A 13,137-nucleotide genomic window follows, 5' to 3' on the forward strand; every position below is an offset into this window, starting at 1 on the left:
TTTCTGTACCTTTGGAGCCTGTCCTGGAACTAGCTCTTGTAGACCAGGCTGGCCTCGAACTCACAGAAATCCGCCTGTCTCTGCCTCCCGAGTGCTCCGACTAAAGGCGCGTGTGCAACCACCGCGTGGTGAGGACTGACCTTTGTCACTGTCTGTGGTTCTGAGACAGGGTCTGGCAGGCCTGGAACTCTGTACATAAACCAGGCTGATCTCTAACTCACAGAATGCCACCTGTCTCTGTTTCTCAAGTGCTAGGATTAAAAGCACTCAGTCACTTTTTACCACTGCAGTTAATACTGTTAGCAGGTTTAGCTGAGTGATGGAAACCTTAAAAACCTCCACCTCTTGAGTGCAGACAGCAGTACAGACATCCAGCAGCGGCAGCAAGTTAAGTGGAGACTATGCAATCTATGCAAACTTAGGTAGCACTTGTTTAATAGCTCTCCATTTAATCTTTCACTATACAAAAGCAAAATCTCAACAGTCTAACCATAAACATAAATACAGTTTAGATATACATATAATTTTGACATATAAGATATATATACATATATATACACATATGTCTATGTATGTATGTATATATGCCTTCATCTTAATTTTGCAAACTACTGCCCCAGCACTTTCAAACAAGAATTGAATTACATTAGTTTTCCCCACAGTTGTGTGTCTATGTGTGTGTTGTTTTTGTTTTAACTTCCTTGTTTCTAAGATCCCTGCACTAAGTTTTAGAAGTGAAGGAAACACATTCAATATTTAACCACCACTGTCCCTCACCAAAATAAAATCCTCAAGTTTGTGGGGGTGGAGTATCTATATGCAACACACATATCTAGTTATTAAGTCCAAACATCTTTGAATCAGTATTGAGCAACCAACCACAAACTAAAGTTAATTTGGTATCATATGCTTTGACCCTAAGATTTCCAAAAAGCTGTAATTCTCATGATCCACACTAACCACAAACTGAAAGATGGAAAGGTTTACTGTGGTCACAGCTCAGTGGGAAGTGTTTATCAGGCTTGGGGTCCTGCGTTCAACTCTCAATATCAATAACACAGTTAAATAAAACCTTTGCTAGCTTAGTACAGTACCCACATTTCATGAAGCCAAAGGCCTACAGAGTATAAATGACATACCCATCCATACACACAAGCATATGTACACATATATACATACGTATGTGTATACACACGTCTGTAAAATGAGTCTGGTATCCTTTCTTTAAGATTTATTTTTATTTTATGTGTATGAGTTTTGTTTGCATAAAGAAAGTGTACTACATGTGTGCTGGTACCTTGGAGGACAAAAGGCGTCTGATCCCTGGAACTGTAGTGACATATTGAGCAACGGAGGTGCTGAGAACCAAGCTGGTTGCCAGCAAGACAAACAAGTGCTTGTACATGTCGAATCATTTATCCTAAATGATCCTTTTAAAGGGTCACAAGCACAGGGAGGGATTTGGATTCAGAACTAGTGTTCTCCAGGTCTGGTCCTGTGTTAGCTAGTCTACTTTCGAGTCTTTACCCATGAATTATGTTTACCAAAATTAGAGTTTAAAATTAATGTTTTTAAGGGTTTACTATTAATTTTCACAGAGTCTCAATAAATTCTAAGCCGAGTTTCAGAAGCATCTACTTGGGATGACAACTACAAAAATACACAGCACTGTCATGGCAGGCTCAGAGTGATCAAAATACTACCAAGTCCTAGCAGGAGGAAATGAAGAAAAAGCTTTCAGTTCCAGTATCTGTACGTAATTATAACTAGTCCAAGGTTTAAAATAAGTTTGTTTTGTTTTGTTTTTCAAGAGTGGGTTTCTCTGTAGCTTTGGAGCCTGTTCTGAAACTCGCTCTTGTGGACAGGCTGATCTCGAGCTTAGGCCTGTTTCTGCCTCCCGAGTGCTGAGATTAAAGGCGTGCACCACCACTGCCCAGCTTGATCATCTTTTTATTAAACATGGGACTCACTAAGGCCAAGCCTGCCTCTGCTTCCAGAGTGCTAGGATTAAAGGCAGGTGCCCCACGCCTGGTTAGAGGAGATTATCTCTAACACTCCCCTCCAGCTCTGTCTCCTGCCTCCAAGAAAGCCCTCCACTTTTTACTGATTTTCCTGGCAGTTGAGTCAATAAAGCAGACTGAAATACTGTCAACTGCGTTATCTTTGAAGAGGCAACCTACATGAGACCATTTGTAAATTTGCAGTGAAAGACTACCAGTTTAGTAACGGTGAGTGAGATTTTGCAATTTCACTTTGAGCCATTTCTTGGCCTGTTTTTTCTTCTCTGTCAGTGAAAAGGTGTTTTTGAGTCACATTATCTCAAAGATTATCCACTTCCAATTCTTTACCTTCGGCAGTGCTCTATTGACCAGCTTCCACCGCAGCTGCTAGGCCCCCAGCATTACTCTAAGCAGTAACCGAAAAGTGGCCGCAAAATTCTGTCACCTAATAGCAAAACTAAATAAGGTTTTTCTGGTTCAAAAAAATTTAAACTAACGGTAAAATTAAGCTAGCGCAGTAGTGACTCAAACAGCTTTCTAGGCTTCCCGTTGCCCTTTCTAGGAGCGGCTGTGAAACCGCTCTCTCAGGGTTCCCCGCCGCACGCATGCGCGCTCTTAGCCCAAGAAGCAGACTTACCTCGCAGTAAGGCTCGCGACACCAACTGCTGCGAGACCGCGGTCGGCCACTCTTTACCCTGTGGGCGATCAGGTGTCCGGCCAGGTGGTGCCCCGCCCTGCACACGTCACGTCGCCCCTCCCGCCCGCCACTCCACCCACTGCAGCGGCCTCCGGGGCCCGAAAGCAGCTAGCTCCTCCCGCAGCCTCTCCAGCTGCAAATCAATAACCAGCCGAAAAAAGGTGGGCCGGCAGCGGATTGCAACAGCGGTCCACCAGCTGGCTGGGGTTCACCCCAGAGCTATTTTGATTTGGTTTGGTGGTTAGCTTTGTTTTGGTTTTTGTTGTTGTTGTTTATTTATTTTTAATTTTTTAGAGTTAAGAAAAGCTCTTGCTGCCGGATTGTGGTGGCGCACGCCTTTAATCCCAGCACTCGGGAGATCGGCAGGCGAATCTCTGTAAATTTGAGGCCAGCCTGGTCTACAGAGCTAGTTCCAGGACAGGCTCCAAAGCTACAGAGAAACCCCGTCTCGAAAAACCGAAAGAAAAAAAAAAAGAAAAAGAAAAGCTCTTGCTAGCCGGGTGGTACACGCCTTTAATCCCAGCAGAGGCAGGCTCTATGAGTTTAAGGCCAGCCTGGTCTACACAAAAACCCAGTCTCGAAATAAAACAAACACCAGAAAAGCTTTTGCTATGTAACTAAGACCACCGGCCTGAGGTTCCAGAGTGCTGGGACTGGCAGGATACAAAAGGGGGAAATGAACCAGGACATATGTGAAAGGGAAAATGTGTCTCACTCTGGGATCTACTTCATATCTTCTGCTCTCTGAGTAAAATTTCAACATAACTGGTAAAACCAAGCTCGTTTTCCTAAAGACGGTTCACAAAAAAGATATCAAAAACAACCAATTGCAACGAGTGTGGTGCTCAAATCTGTAATCTCGCGGACCAGGAGGAAATGGGATTGAGAGTTAAAGGGAGTGTCAACCACAGCACAGCAGAACTGAAGGTCTATCCAGGACACCAAACGAACACCACTCCCCCATCCCCCCCCACCACCACACACACACACACACACACACACACACACACACACACACACACACACACACCAGGAGGAAATAGGATTGAGAGTTAAAGGGAGTGTCAACCACAGCAGAACTGAAGGTCTATCCAGGACACCAAACGAACACCACTCCCCCATCCCCTCCCCCCCCTCCCCCCCCCACACACACACACACTAAGGCCAGAATGTCCTGACCTTGAGTTGAACTGTCTAAACTCCCCTCAGGCCCTAGCCCCAAACAATACACCTCAGAAAATCAGCAGTTTCCTGTACAAACAGTAAGAACCTCTCAAATCTCTTAATAAACTCGTTGACTTTGCTTCAGGTGACTAGAGCAGACGCTCTTTCCTGGGGTGTGGACAGGATCAAGCCACCGGCCGCGTGAGCTGACTCAGCAGGACACTGGAGGCAGTAAAGAGTACAGATAAGGACCTATTTTCTCTTTTCTATGCATATGAAGTGACTTTAGTGGACACCAAGAGTAAAAAAGCATCCCTAGCCACCAAGCCTCAGACACTGGCAGCAGTCCACCAGCACGGTTTCTGAGATCCCAATTCAAACCTTCCTTAGAAAGAAAGAAAACAACTAATTCCAAATATCCTTTTTGATAAGATATTTGGTGAAGATAAAAAACTAGATGAATGAAAAATGTATGGTTCTCTTATGGCAATCGCTGATCCTTAGTATATTAAAGAAAAACTGACGTTAATCAGGTAATCCCAGCACTGGGGAGGCTACAGCAGGAGATTCATCCTTGCCATCCTGGGCTACACTATGAATTCAGACTACATATATAAACCAAGAGTTCAAAACCGAGGGTGGGGGAGGAACACACCTAATCAGTGGGTGGGACTGCTGGGATTCTTGACATTGACATTTTAATAAACTAAAAATTCCCTCTTTCCATTCTTCCCCTTTACCCTGTCCAGCTTGGTTCCCCAGTTCTCCAGCAATGCTAAGCCCTTCAAGCTGTCCACAGCGCAAGTCGCAAGCACTAGAGAGCCTTTCCTAAAGAAATCCATCATTCTTGGATACTGCCTGCCCACAGAACTGCCCCGCTGCCTTCTTGTGCCTACTCACATCTACACAGGTTTCCAGTAGGAACTCTAACACAAAGGCGACCCTTTAACAACAGCTCCTCATGTTGGTGACCCCAACCATAAAATTATTTTCATTGCTATTTCATAGCTGCAATTTTCCTACTGTTATGAATCCTAATGTAAATATCTGTGTTTTCCGGTGGTCCTAGGCGATCCCTGTGAAAGGCCATTCAGCACCCACAAAGGGGTGGGGACTATAGGTGAGAACTGCTGCTTTAACACACGATGTTCTTGTTAGCTCTGCTTTCTTAGCCTGAGGTTCACTCAGCCTTGGACATCCAGACACTGTACACACACCTGGTATCATCAGCACTTTGGCATTAAGAACATGCTGTATGTTGGACAGAGTTGGTCTAATGAGAAAGGTGCCAATTGTACCAATGTTTGTCTTTAACTTACCAGTGGTTTTAATACATCTTTTACTAAGGGATAGATAAATAATGTACTAATGATCAAATTCAGAGCAGCCACGATAACATATTTCAGTTATAAACATAATCAACTTGATGTTGCTCCATTAAGGAGTGTGGTATAAATTTAGGAAAGTAATTCAGAAGAGGAAAGTGTTTCTAACACAACTGTTCTTTTTTCCCAGTTCTGGGAAACGCCCAGCCTTGTGAATGCTAGGCAACACTTAAGCTACACCCTTGGTTTCTGACAGAGCTTCACAAAGTTCAAGCTGGCCTTGAATTCGGTAGTCTAACCTCTCGCCTGGGTTCCCAGAACACTGGCAATAACACCCAGATGAATTTAGTTCCTGGTTTTGAAACAAAACAGAACTGGTGAGGGTGTCAGCACAGAAATCAAAATTCCAAGGTAAGTACTGAGAAAGACTTTTTAAAATGGCCAGATCCAAAAAGCTTCATTCCGTAGACTCAGAACAACAGGTTTGAGAGGTAAAATGTGCACTATATTTACAAACCAACTCAACATCTTTCCCCTCCGACTTTGCAGTACTACAGAAACTCAAGGTAGACTTTCAGTCTAGGGCTGTACCCTATGTTCAGCTTGAACTTCTTCCCCAAGAGAGCCAAGGATAGGAAAATGGGCTACTCATCTGCACCACTATGAATATCACTTTAGTTCCAACACTCAGGAGGCAGAGGCAGGCGGATCTGAGTTCAAGGCCAGCCTGGTCTACAGTGAGTTCCAGTACAGTCAGAGTTGTTATACAAAGAAACCCATTCTTGAAAAAAACAAAAAAGAAATATCTTATCTCTGTTCTTATATTTTAACTATAGTGTTTTTCATACAGAAGCAAACAAGAGATCATTTTTCCCTTCCTAAAGCCTGAGAGACTAGCAATAAAGCCAAAATAAAACTCAAACCTTATCTGAGGGATTACTTTGGAAGCTGTAATTGTCCATGTATGGAAAGACTGTTACTTACTGACAAAACAAACCTCATTAACCAATTCTGTTAGCTACTCACTCAACACTGAGCCAAACTGCTAGTTCTGAAGGGCAATCGAGGTCATGCCAAATGAACTATGAGCTCAAAGGTCCCAAGCAGAATCCTAGTCCTCCAGAAAAACACCTGGATTCTACTGCACAATCAAGCCAAGCAAAGCCAGGAATGCCTGCCTACCTGGTGTAAGAGTGGTCATGAGCACAGTGAGTCAGCCATGCTAGAGGGAAGATAAGTCAACAGAGTGCCTACACCATAATTATTTAGCTCACTTGCCTGCGAGCCCATCTAATTGAGGGAGAATGTACGACAAGCTAGGATCTGGGGTATATTGACTGTAAGCTAACAATGACAGCTAAAATGTTAGTTTTAACAATTGCAGAAGACTTGCTGAGGAGAACAATACGGTGGCTCTTCTGTCAGACAAGCATACAAAGTACTACTGGTGACACTCTCCAGAACCAAAGTGCTCAGCTTGGCAGTTATCATAGACTTGACAGCTATACACTACAGATACAAGCTCGCAGCTCCAAAAGTCTGAGTCTGACTGCTTCTAGCCTTTTGACTAAGATCCAGAGTAAGTCTAGAACACTCAGCTCTTTTTTGAAGGGGCCATTTAAGGCTTATGTAGTCATTCAAGTGTTTGAGGTCTTGAACTGACAGGCAGTTCCTGAGGCTACAATGGTGAGACTGCCATCTAGTGGAGACTTTGTGCCACTAGTTCATTGATAACACTAAATTTCTGAAATAAAAAGGCACAGTTAAAAGTTAAAAAGCAGGCTCAGTGACTATCTCTAAGCGCCTACCAGTGTGTTCACACTGTATGGACAAAGCACCAGAAATCACTAGCCAAGAGACTCTCAGATGGAGAAGGGATCTGTGCCACAATACTCAGAGGAACCCTGAGGTTTCTAGTAGTCTATGCTGATTTAATAAACTGGAGAGGAATTAAGTCCCGCGCACTTATAAAATTAGACACAAACTCCCCTTTAAGAAGCAATTCTCCACCGGACATAATTCTCAAGGTCCAAATCAGGAGCAGAAGGAGAGAGAGCACGAGCAAGGAACTCAGGACCGCGAGGGGTACACCCACACTCTGAGACAATGGGATGTTCTATCGGGAACTCATCAAGGCCAGCTGGCCTGGGTCTGAAAAAGCCTGGGATAAAACCGGACTCTCTGAACATAGCAGACAATGAGGACTACTGAGAACTCAAGAACAATGGCAATGGGTTTTTGATCCTACTGCACGTACTGGCTTTGTAAGAGCCTAGGCAGTTTGGATGCTCAACTTACTAGACCTGGATGGAGGTGGGGGTTCCTTGGACTTCCCACAGGGCAGGGAACCCTGATTGCTCTTCGGGCTGAGGAGGGAGGGGGACTTGATTGGGGAGGGGGAGGGAAATGGGAGGCGGTGGCGGGGAAGAGACGGAAATCTTTAATAAATAAATAAAAAAAAATCAAGAGTTCATAAAAACAAAAGAAGAAGCAATTCTCACTGGGTGGTGGTGGTGCATGCCTTTAATCCTAGCATTTGGGAGGCAAAGAGAGGCGAATGTCTGTGAGTTTAAGGTCAGCCTGGTCTACAGAGCTATTTCCAGGACAGCTAGGAAACCCCATCTCAGGGGAAAATAATTCTCCCTTCTGTAGTTCAATGATTTCCACTTTTGAAAACCTTCCCTCAAAGGAATGATGTAACTGGAGAGATGATGAATCATGATAAAACCTTAGTCACTAACCCCTACCCCTAACTTTAAATGTCTAGGTTCTTTTCCTAGAGACTCAAAGAACTAATGAAGAGGCAAAAGGGAGAGTGAGTGCAAGGGCTGTTCAGAGTGCCGGAGGCTACACATCTGCGAGTCAGCAAACCTCCTTTCCAACAGCAGAGCAGCTGGGTGTGGTGGCATGCACCTGGTAAAGCAGATTCCTGCAGCCCAACCTGTCTCAAACAAGCAAAACAGGACTGGAGAGATGGCTCAGGGGCCAGAGTCCAGTTCTCAGGACACACATCAGGTGGCTTCCAAAGGCTTATACCTCCGGTGTTAAGCGGATGTGGCACCCTCTTATTAAACAAACAAAAAAATCCAAAGAGCAAATCATGTAGCTTGCTGAGCAGTACAAATGAAATACATTCCAGGGTGAATTTCTTTCCAAGATTCGGGTGTACTTTAAAGTTCAGAAATGTCGCAGTGGGATCCTAACAGAGAACCAACTGACTTACCTGTCCCAAACACACTCAGGGAAATAACTCAAGCACCCTACAACAATATTCCAAATTCCCAAGCGGGTGATAGAAAGTCAAGTCCTTCCAAAAGGAAGCCGCGATGGTGAGCAGGTCCTACTGACCAGCACTAATAAGAAACCCGTGTGTGCTGAGGGTCAGGTAACTCCAGCCCTCTGCCTTGTCATTATCGGTCCATCCTCCCAAGTTCCAGCCTGTAGCTTTTAAGACGGCATTGTTTCCACCACAGGACTTAGTTCCATCAGAGCTGAGAGCATGTCCATTTCTTACACTGCTATGTCCTCGACAGTCTGAGCACACAGCATTTTATATATGAGTGACTGAGCAATGAATCAACAACCCCGCACTCTCTCTCTTCTGATCAGCCCAAGGGAGAAATCAAGCTACTTTGTGGGGGCTGCTGGGAGAATTAACTGGGATGTTAAGTAATACTATGTTCACGACACAAACGGCCTCCAACATCCCACCTTGCCAAAACCCAAGGAATAGGTGCAAATATGTTCTGGATGAATAATGGAAAACGGGTCCACCTGGGATCGGAGACCCAGACAAGACATAGAAACAGGGTTGTCACCACTGAAAAAGCAGGGACAGTCGGGAGAGGGTAGGAAAGGGATGGAAGAGAAGCTTCTCCAAGGCTGCGGACTGCAAATCGGGGCCCAGGGACGGAGCATGTGGACATGGGGGCCGGGGGCAGAAGGGGGACACAGACACAGGCTCAGCCCTGGGCAAGAAGGAAGAATGGTGACTCCGGATCGCGGGGGAGGGAGAGGAGTCCAGGCCTGCGGTGACGAGGGGAGGGAGAGGCGACTGGGCCCGGTAGGATGATGGCCCGGGACCCCGCGTGGGCCGGGGAGAAAGCGCAGGACAGGCCACAGGCCGGGGCGAGGAGGGCAGCAATAGGAAGCGCGCCCGCCGGCCGCGCTCGTCCTTACCAGCTGGCAGGGCTTCTTCCGGTGACCCGAGCGCACCTTGGACCGACCCAGACACCCAGCCACGAAAGAATCCGGCCCCGGCACCCAGAGTTCTCGCGATATGTGGCCTCCCTACCACGCCTCTCGTTAGCGTTCTGACAGTTTCGCGAGATTTCCTTCTGCAGCTGCGCAAAGCCTCTTTAGGGCTCAACGTGGAGGCGTGTGATAATTTTCACTACCCCTAATCTGGGTCCTTCTCATGCCGACCAGTAAGTCAATTAAGTATTTTGAAGATGTGCTATGCTGAATGGAGAAGTACGCCAAGTGAGCCCCTCGCACCAAATGCTCGCACAAAGTAGATTTTATTTAGCTGTAACATTCATATGCAAGGATACATGTCAAGACACAAAAGATCATATTTCACATGACTCCGTTATTATAGAAATCAAGGCAAATCCTTTTATTAAAAAATTTACAGTCGATACAGAGTAATTGTACATATCCTTGAGGTGCTAACTTTCAATACTTGTAAACAGTGTGGGGGTCAGATGTGGGCGATCTCTGTATTTATCACTTCTTTGTATTGTTAATTTAGAAAATTCTATCAACTAATTACTTTTTTTTGAAATAGTTAATCTGGGTGTGGTGGGACCTGGCTGCAATTCCAGCGCTTAGGAGGATAGGAGTTCAAGGCCAACCTCCGCTGCTGAGCCTTTGAGATGGAGGGATACTGAGATAACAGATGATGATTATCAGTATAGCTGTCCTACTGTGCTGTAAAATATTAGCTACTGTTTCTCCTACCCAACTCTACCCTTGCTAATAGGGCAGTCAAATTATTTTTTTTCTAAGTTTTAATTAATTAATTAATTTTGTATATATACAGTGTTCTCCTGTATGTATGCCTGTAGGCCAGAAGAGGGCACCAGATATCATTACAGATGGTGTGAACCATCATGTGTTTGAACTCAGGACCTCCAGAAGAGCCAGTGCTCTTAACCTCTGAGCCATCTTTCCAGCCCCAGCAGTCAAATATTTAAGGACCGAAAAGGGGAAAAAGGGGGGGAGAAAAAAAAATGATGCATAGCAGGCTGGAGCCAAGGCTGAGTGGAGAGTTAGAGTTGAATAAGTTTCCTTGTTGAGGGCTGGAGAGACAGTGCAAAGGTTAAAAGCACTTACTGCTTTTGCAGATGGCCCAGTTTTGGTTCCAAGCACCTATATAGTGGCTCACAACCATCCATAACTTCTGTCCCAGGGATCCAGTGCTTTCTGACCTCCAAAGGCACCAGGCATGCACACGTGTATATGTGCAGGCAAAACAATCATATAAATAAAATCTCTTTCCTTCGGGGCTGTGATTTGAATAAGAGTGTCGCTCATAGGCTCATCTGTTTGCATCCTTCGGGAGCAGGGAGTGGTGCTACTTAGAAGTGTTAGCAGGTGTGCGTCCTTGTTGCCTCTCTGGAGGAAGTGTGTCACTGGGGGGTGGGCTTTGAGGCTTCTGAAGCCCAAAGCAGACCCAGTGGCTTACTTCTTTTTCCCCTGCTGCCTGTGAATTTGGATGTAGAAATCTCAGCTCCTTCTGCCTGCATCCCTCCAACATGACGATAATGAACTAAACCACTGAAGCTGTAAGTCAGCCCCAATTAAATGCTCTCTCATAAGAGCTGCTGTGGTCATGGTGTCTCTTCACAGCAATAGAACCTGCAGAGCAGTCTGTCTCCACTGAAGGAACACTAACAAATGCTGGGTAATACATTTTAACTTAGGGGAAGTGCTACAATGTTTTACACAGTATGGAGAAGATAAACATCAGAGTCAGTGTTGTCACCCTTTCAAGTCAATTTTAGGTGGGCTGTGTGTGGTACACATAACTGATCCTAGAGCTGGTCCCCACCATCCACAGGAGCCTGGCATCTGATTTGCTGGCAGCCAGCAAGAGGTCTGGAGGGCACCTTCTCTGGCTGTCTCTAACCTGTCCCAACCTTATGCAAACACAGAGGGATGTGGGGACACGCCTGAGAGGAGATGCCTGAGTGAGTGGAAGGAAGGATGCATGGGAGTACCGAGGCAAAGAAGGCCGGTTTCATCATGAACACATGCTTTTTTCCCATTATAAACCGGCAGCAGGAGACAGTCAGAAGAACTCAACACTGCAGAAGTGGTAGAAATGGACATGGGCCCCAGAGGGAAGCACCGTGCTTGTAACCCATTTGAGCCCAGGGAAAAGACTGTAATTTGTAATTGGTGTTGTTGAGTTGATTTTTTTTAAACATGTTTGGTTTTCTTTTTGTCTCCTTTATGTGTTTGTTTGCTTTATAACATACATTAAGTTCATACAAACATAACTGGCAAATTTATTTATTTATTTGCATTTTTGAAGACAGGGTTTCTCTGTGTTGCCCTCCATAGACCAGGCTGGCCTGAGATCCGCCTGCCTCTGCTTCCGAGCGCTGGGATGATAAGCCGCCGCCACCCAGCCTATAACTGATACATTTACATCATACAAATATTCAAATGCGGCTCAACGTTTGAGCCCACAGGAAGCTCATTTACAGTACCCAGGCAGGAACAGGACAGGACTTTCCTGGGTTCGCCTTCTCCACTACGCTGTAGGTGCAGTTCTCTGGGTGGAAAACTTGCTGACACTTCTCTTTGTCGTAGCCTTGGGGTATACTGGTTCTGTAATGAGACAAGACCTGTTAGTTAGAAGGGGGAAATTCATTTATTCACCCAGCCCTGCCACTCATACACGGTCTGTACAAGAAGCAGATGACACACTTTCAAATTGCCTAGGGGTTCCCCTCACCAGAGTGAGGGCTTCCTTGAACTGGAAGATGCAAAGTGTAGAATCCGGGCATCTGTACCTGCCTGTGCCATGGAGTCAGAGAGACCGTCCCTGACATGGGTCTTACATTCTACTCTGCTGTAGTGATAGGAGCGGCGGGGCTGTGTCTCCAGCACCCCGGCCACCTCCGGCTAGCTTTACCTGAAATAATTACATGGACACTGTATTCTTTTAATCACTGCTTGGCCCATTACTATCTAGCCTCTTCTAGGCTAACTCTTGCACCTGGACTAGCCCATTTCTAATCATCTGTGTGTAGCACCCCAAGGTGCGCTTACCGGGAAGATTCTAGCCTACGTCCATCCATCAGAGCTTCATCGCATGTGTCTGCCTGGGAGCCGGGAGCAAGGCGTCTCTGCTCCAGAGAGCAGAGCTGTCAGTCTGAGCTCACTTCCTCTTCCTCCCAGCATTCTGTTCTGTTTAATCCTCCCGCCTATGTTTTAACCTATCAGGGCAAGCAGCTTCTTTATTTAATTAACCAATGACCTTCCTCCATCACTCTGCATACACTGAAAGGCACTGGGAAGGTCTGACAGGCTCAGGGGCAGCTCTGGGTGATTCTGGGGGCAGCAAAGCTTTTACTAGCCTTGCCCTTCCCACCCTCCCTGTTCAGGGAGTGGTCCACAATAGTGCGGGACTGTGGAAACGGAAAGGTGCTCCTGACCCTGTCTGGTCTCTGGTTAGAAGAGGAGTTCACCCACCCTACAGGGGCAGAGAGCCATCCCAAACCAGGGTCGCAGGACCCAGGGAGAAGCCCCTGGAAGCAAACATTCCTGAGAAAACCCACCCATCGGGGCACACACAATTTAGGAGTCATTGTCCTTAAAGCCCATTTAGAGGCCTGGGATTTAAGTTGCCCTGCCAGAAGCAGACATGGTGCCATGTGGCACTTGGAGGTGGAGGCAGGAAGATCAGAGTTGAAGAGCAGCCTCAGCTACACAGTGA

The 13,137-nt window shown here is 45.9% G+C and overlaps 2 protein-coding genes across 4 annotated transcripts in view; both read right to left on the minus strand.

Moving 5' to 3' along the window:
- The window catches only part of Ncoa4 (nuclear receptor coactivator 4), a 22,355-nt gene extending 12,887 nt beyond the window's left edge, over nt 1–9,468 (minus strand). The window contains exon 1 of one of the 3 annotated variants that reach the window (XM_005348648.2): nt 9,366–9,468. The gene's annotated coding sequence lies outside the window, so the exon portion shown is untranslated. Of the gene's footprint in view, nt 1–2,348; nt 2,422–2,637; nt 2,694–9,365 lie in introns of those variants that run through there. The other 2 variants (XM_005348649.3, XM_013346839.2) reach the window with 2 other exon arrangements.
- Nucleotides 9,469–11,033: 1,565 nt separating this feature from the next.
- Msmb (microseminoprotein beta) overlaps nt 11,034–13,137 on the minus strand; it is a 9,903-nt gene continuing 7,799 nt past the window's right edge. Inside the window, exon 4 of the mRNA XM_005348650.3 lies at nt 11,034–12,026. Within this exon, the coding sequence (XP_005348707.1) occupies nt 11,897–12,026 (130 nt within the window). The 3' untranslated portion in view covers nt 11,034–11,896. The remainder of the gene's footprint in view (nt 12,027–13,137) is intronic.

Source organism: Microtus ochrogaster, chromosome 6 (genome assembly GCF_000317375.1).
Source record: "Microtus ochrogaster isolate Prairie Vole_2 chromosome 6, MicOch1.0, whole genome shotgun sequence".
In the NCBI taxonomy this organism is placed as follows: domain Eukaryota; kingdom Metazoa; phylum Chordata; class Mammalia; order Rodentia; family Cricetidae; genus Microtus; species Microtus ochrogaster.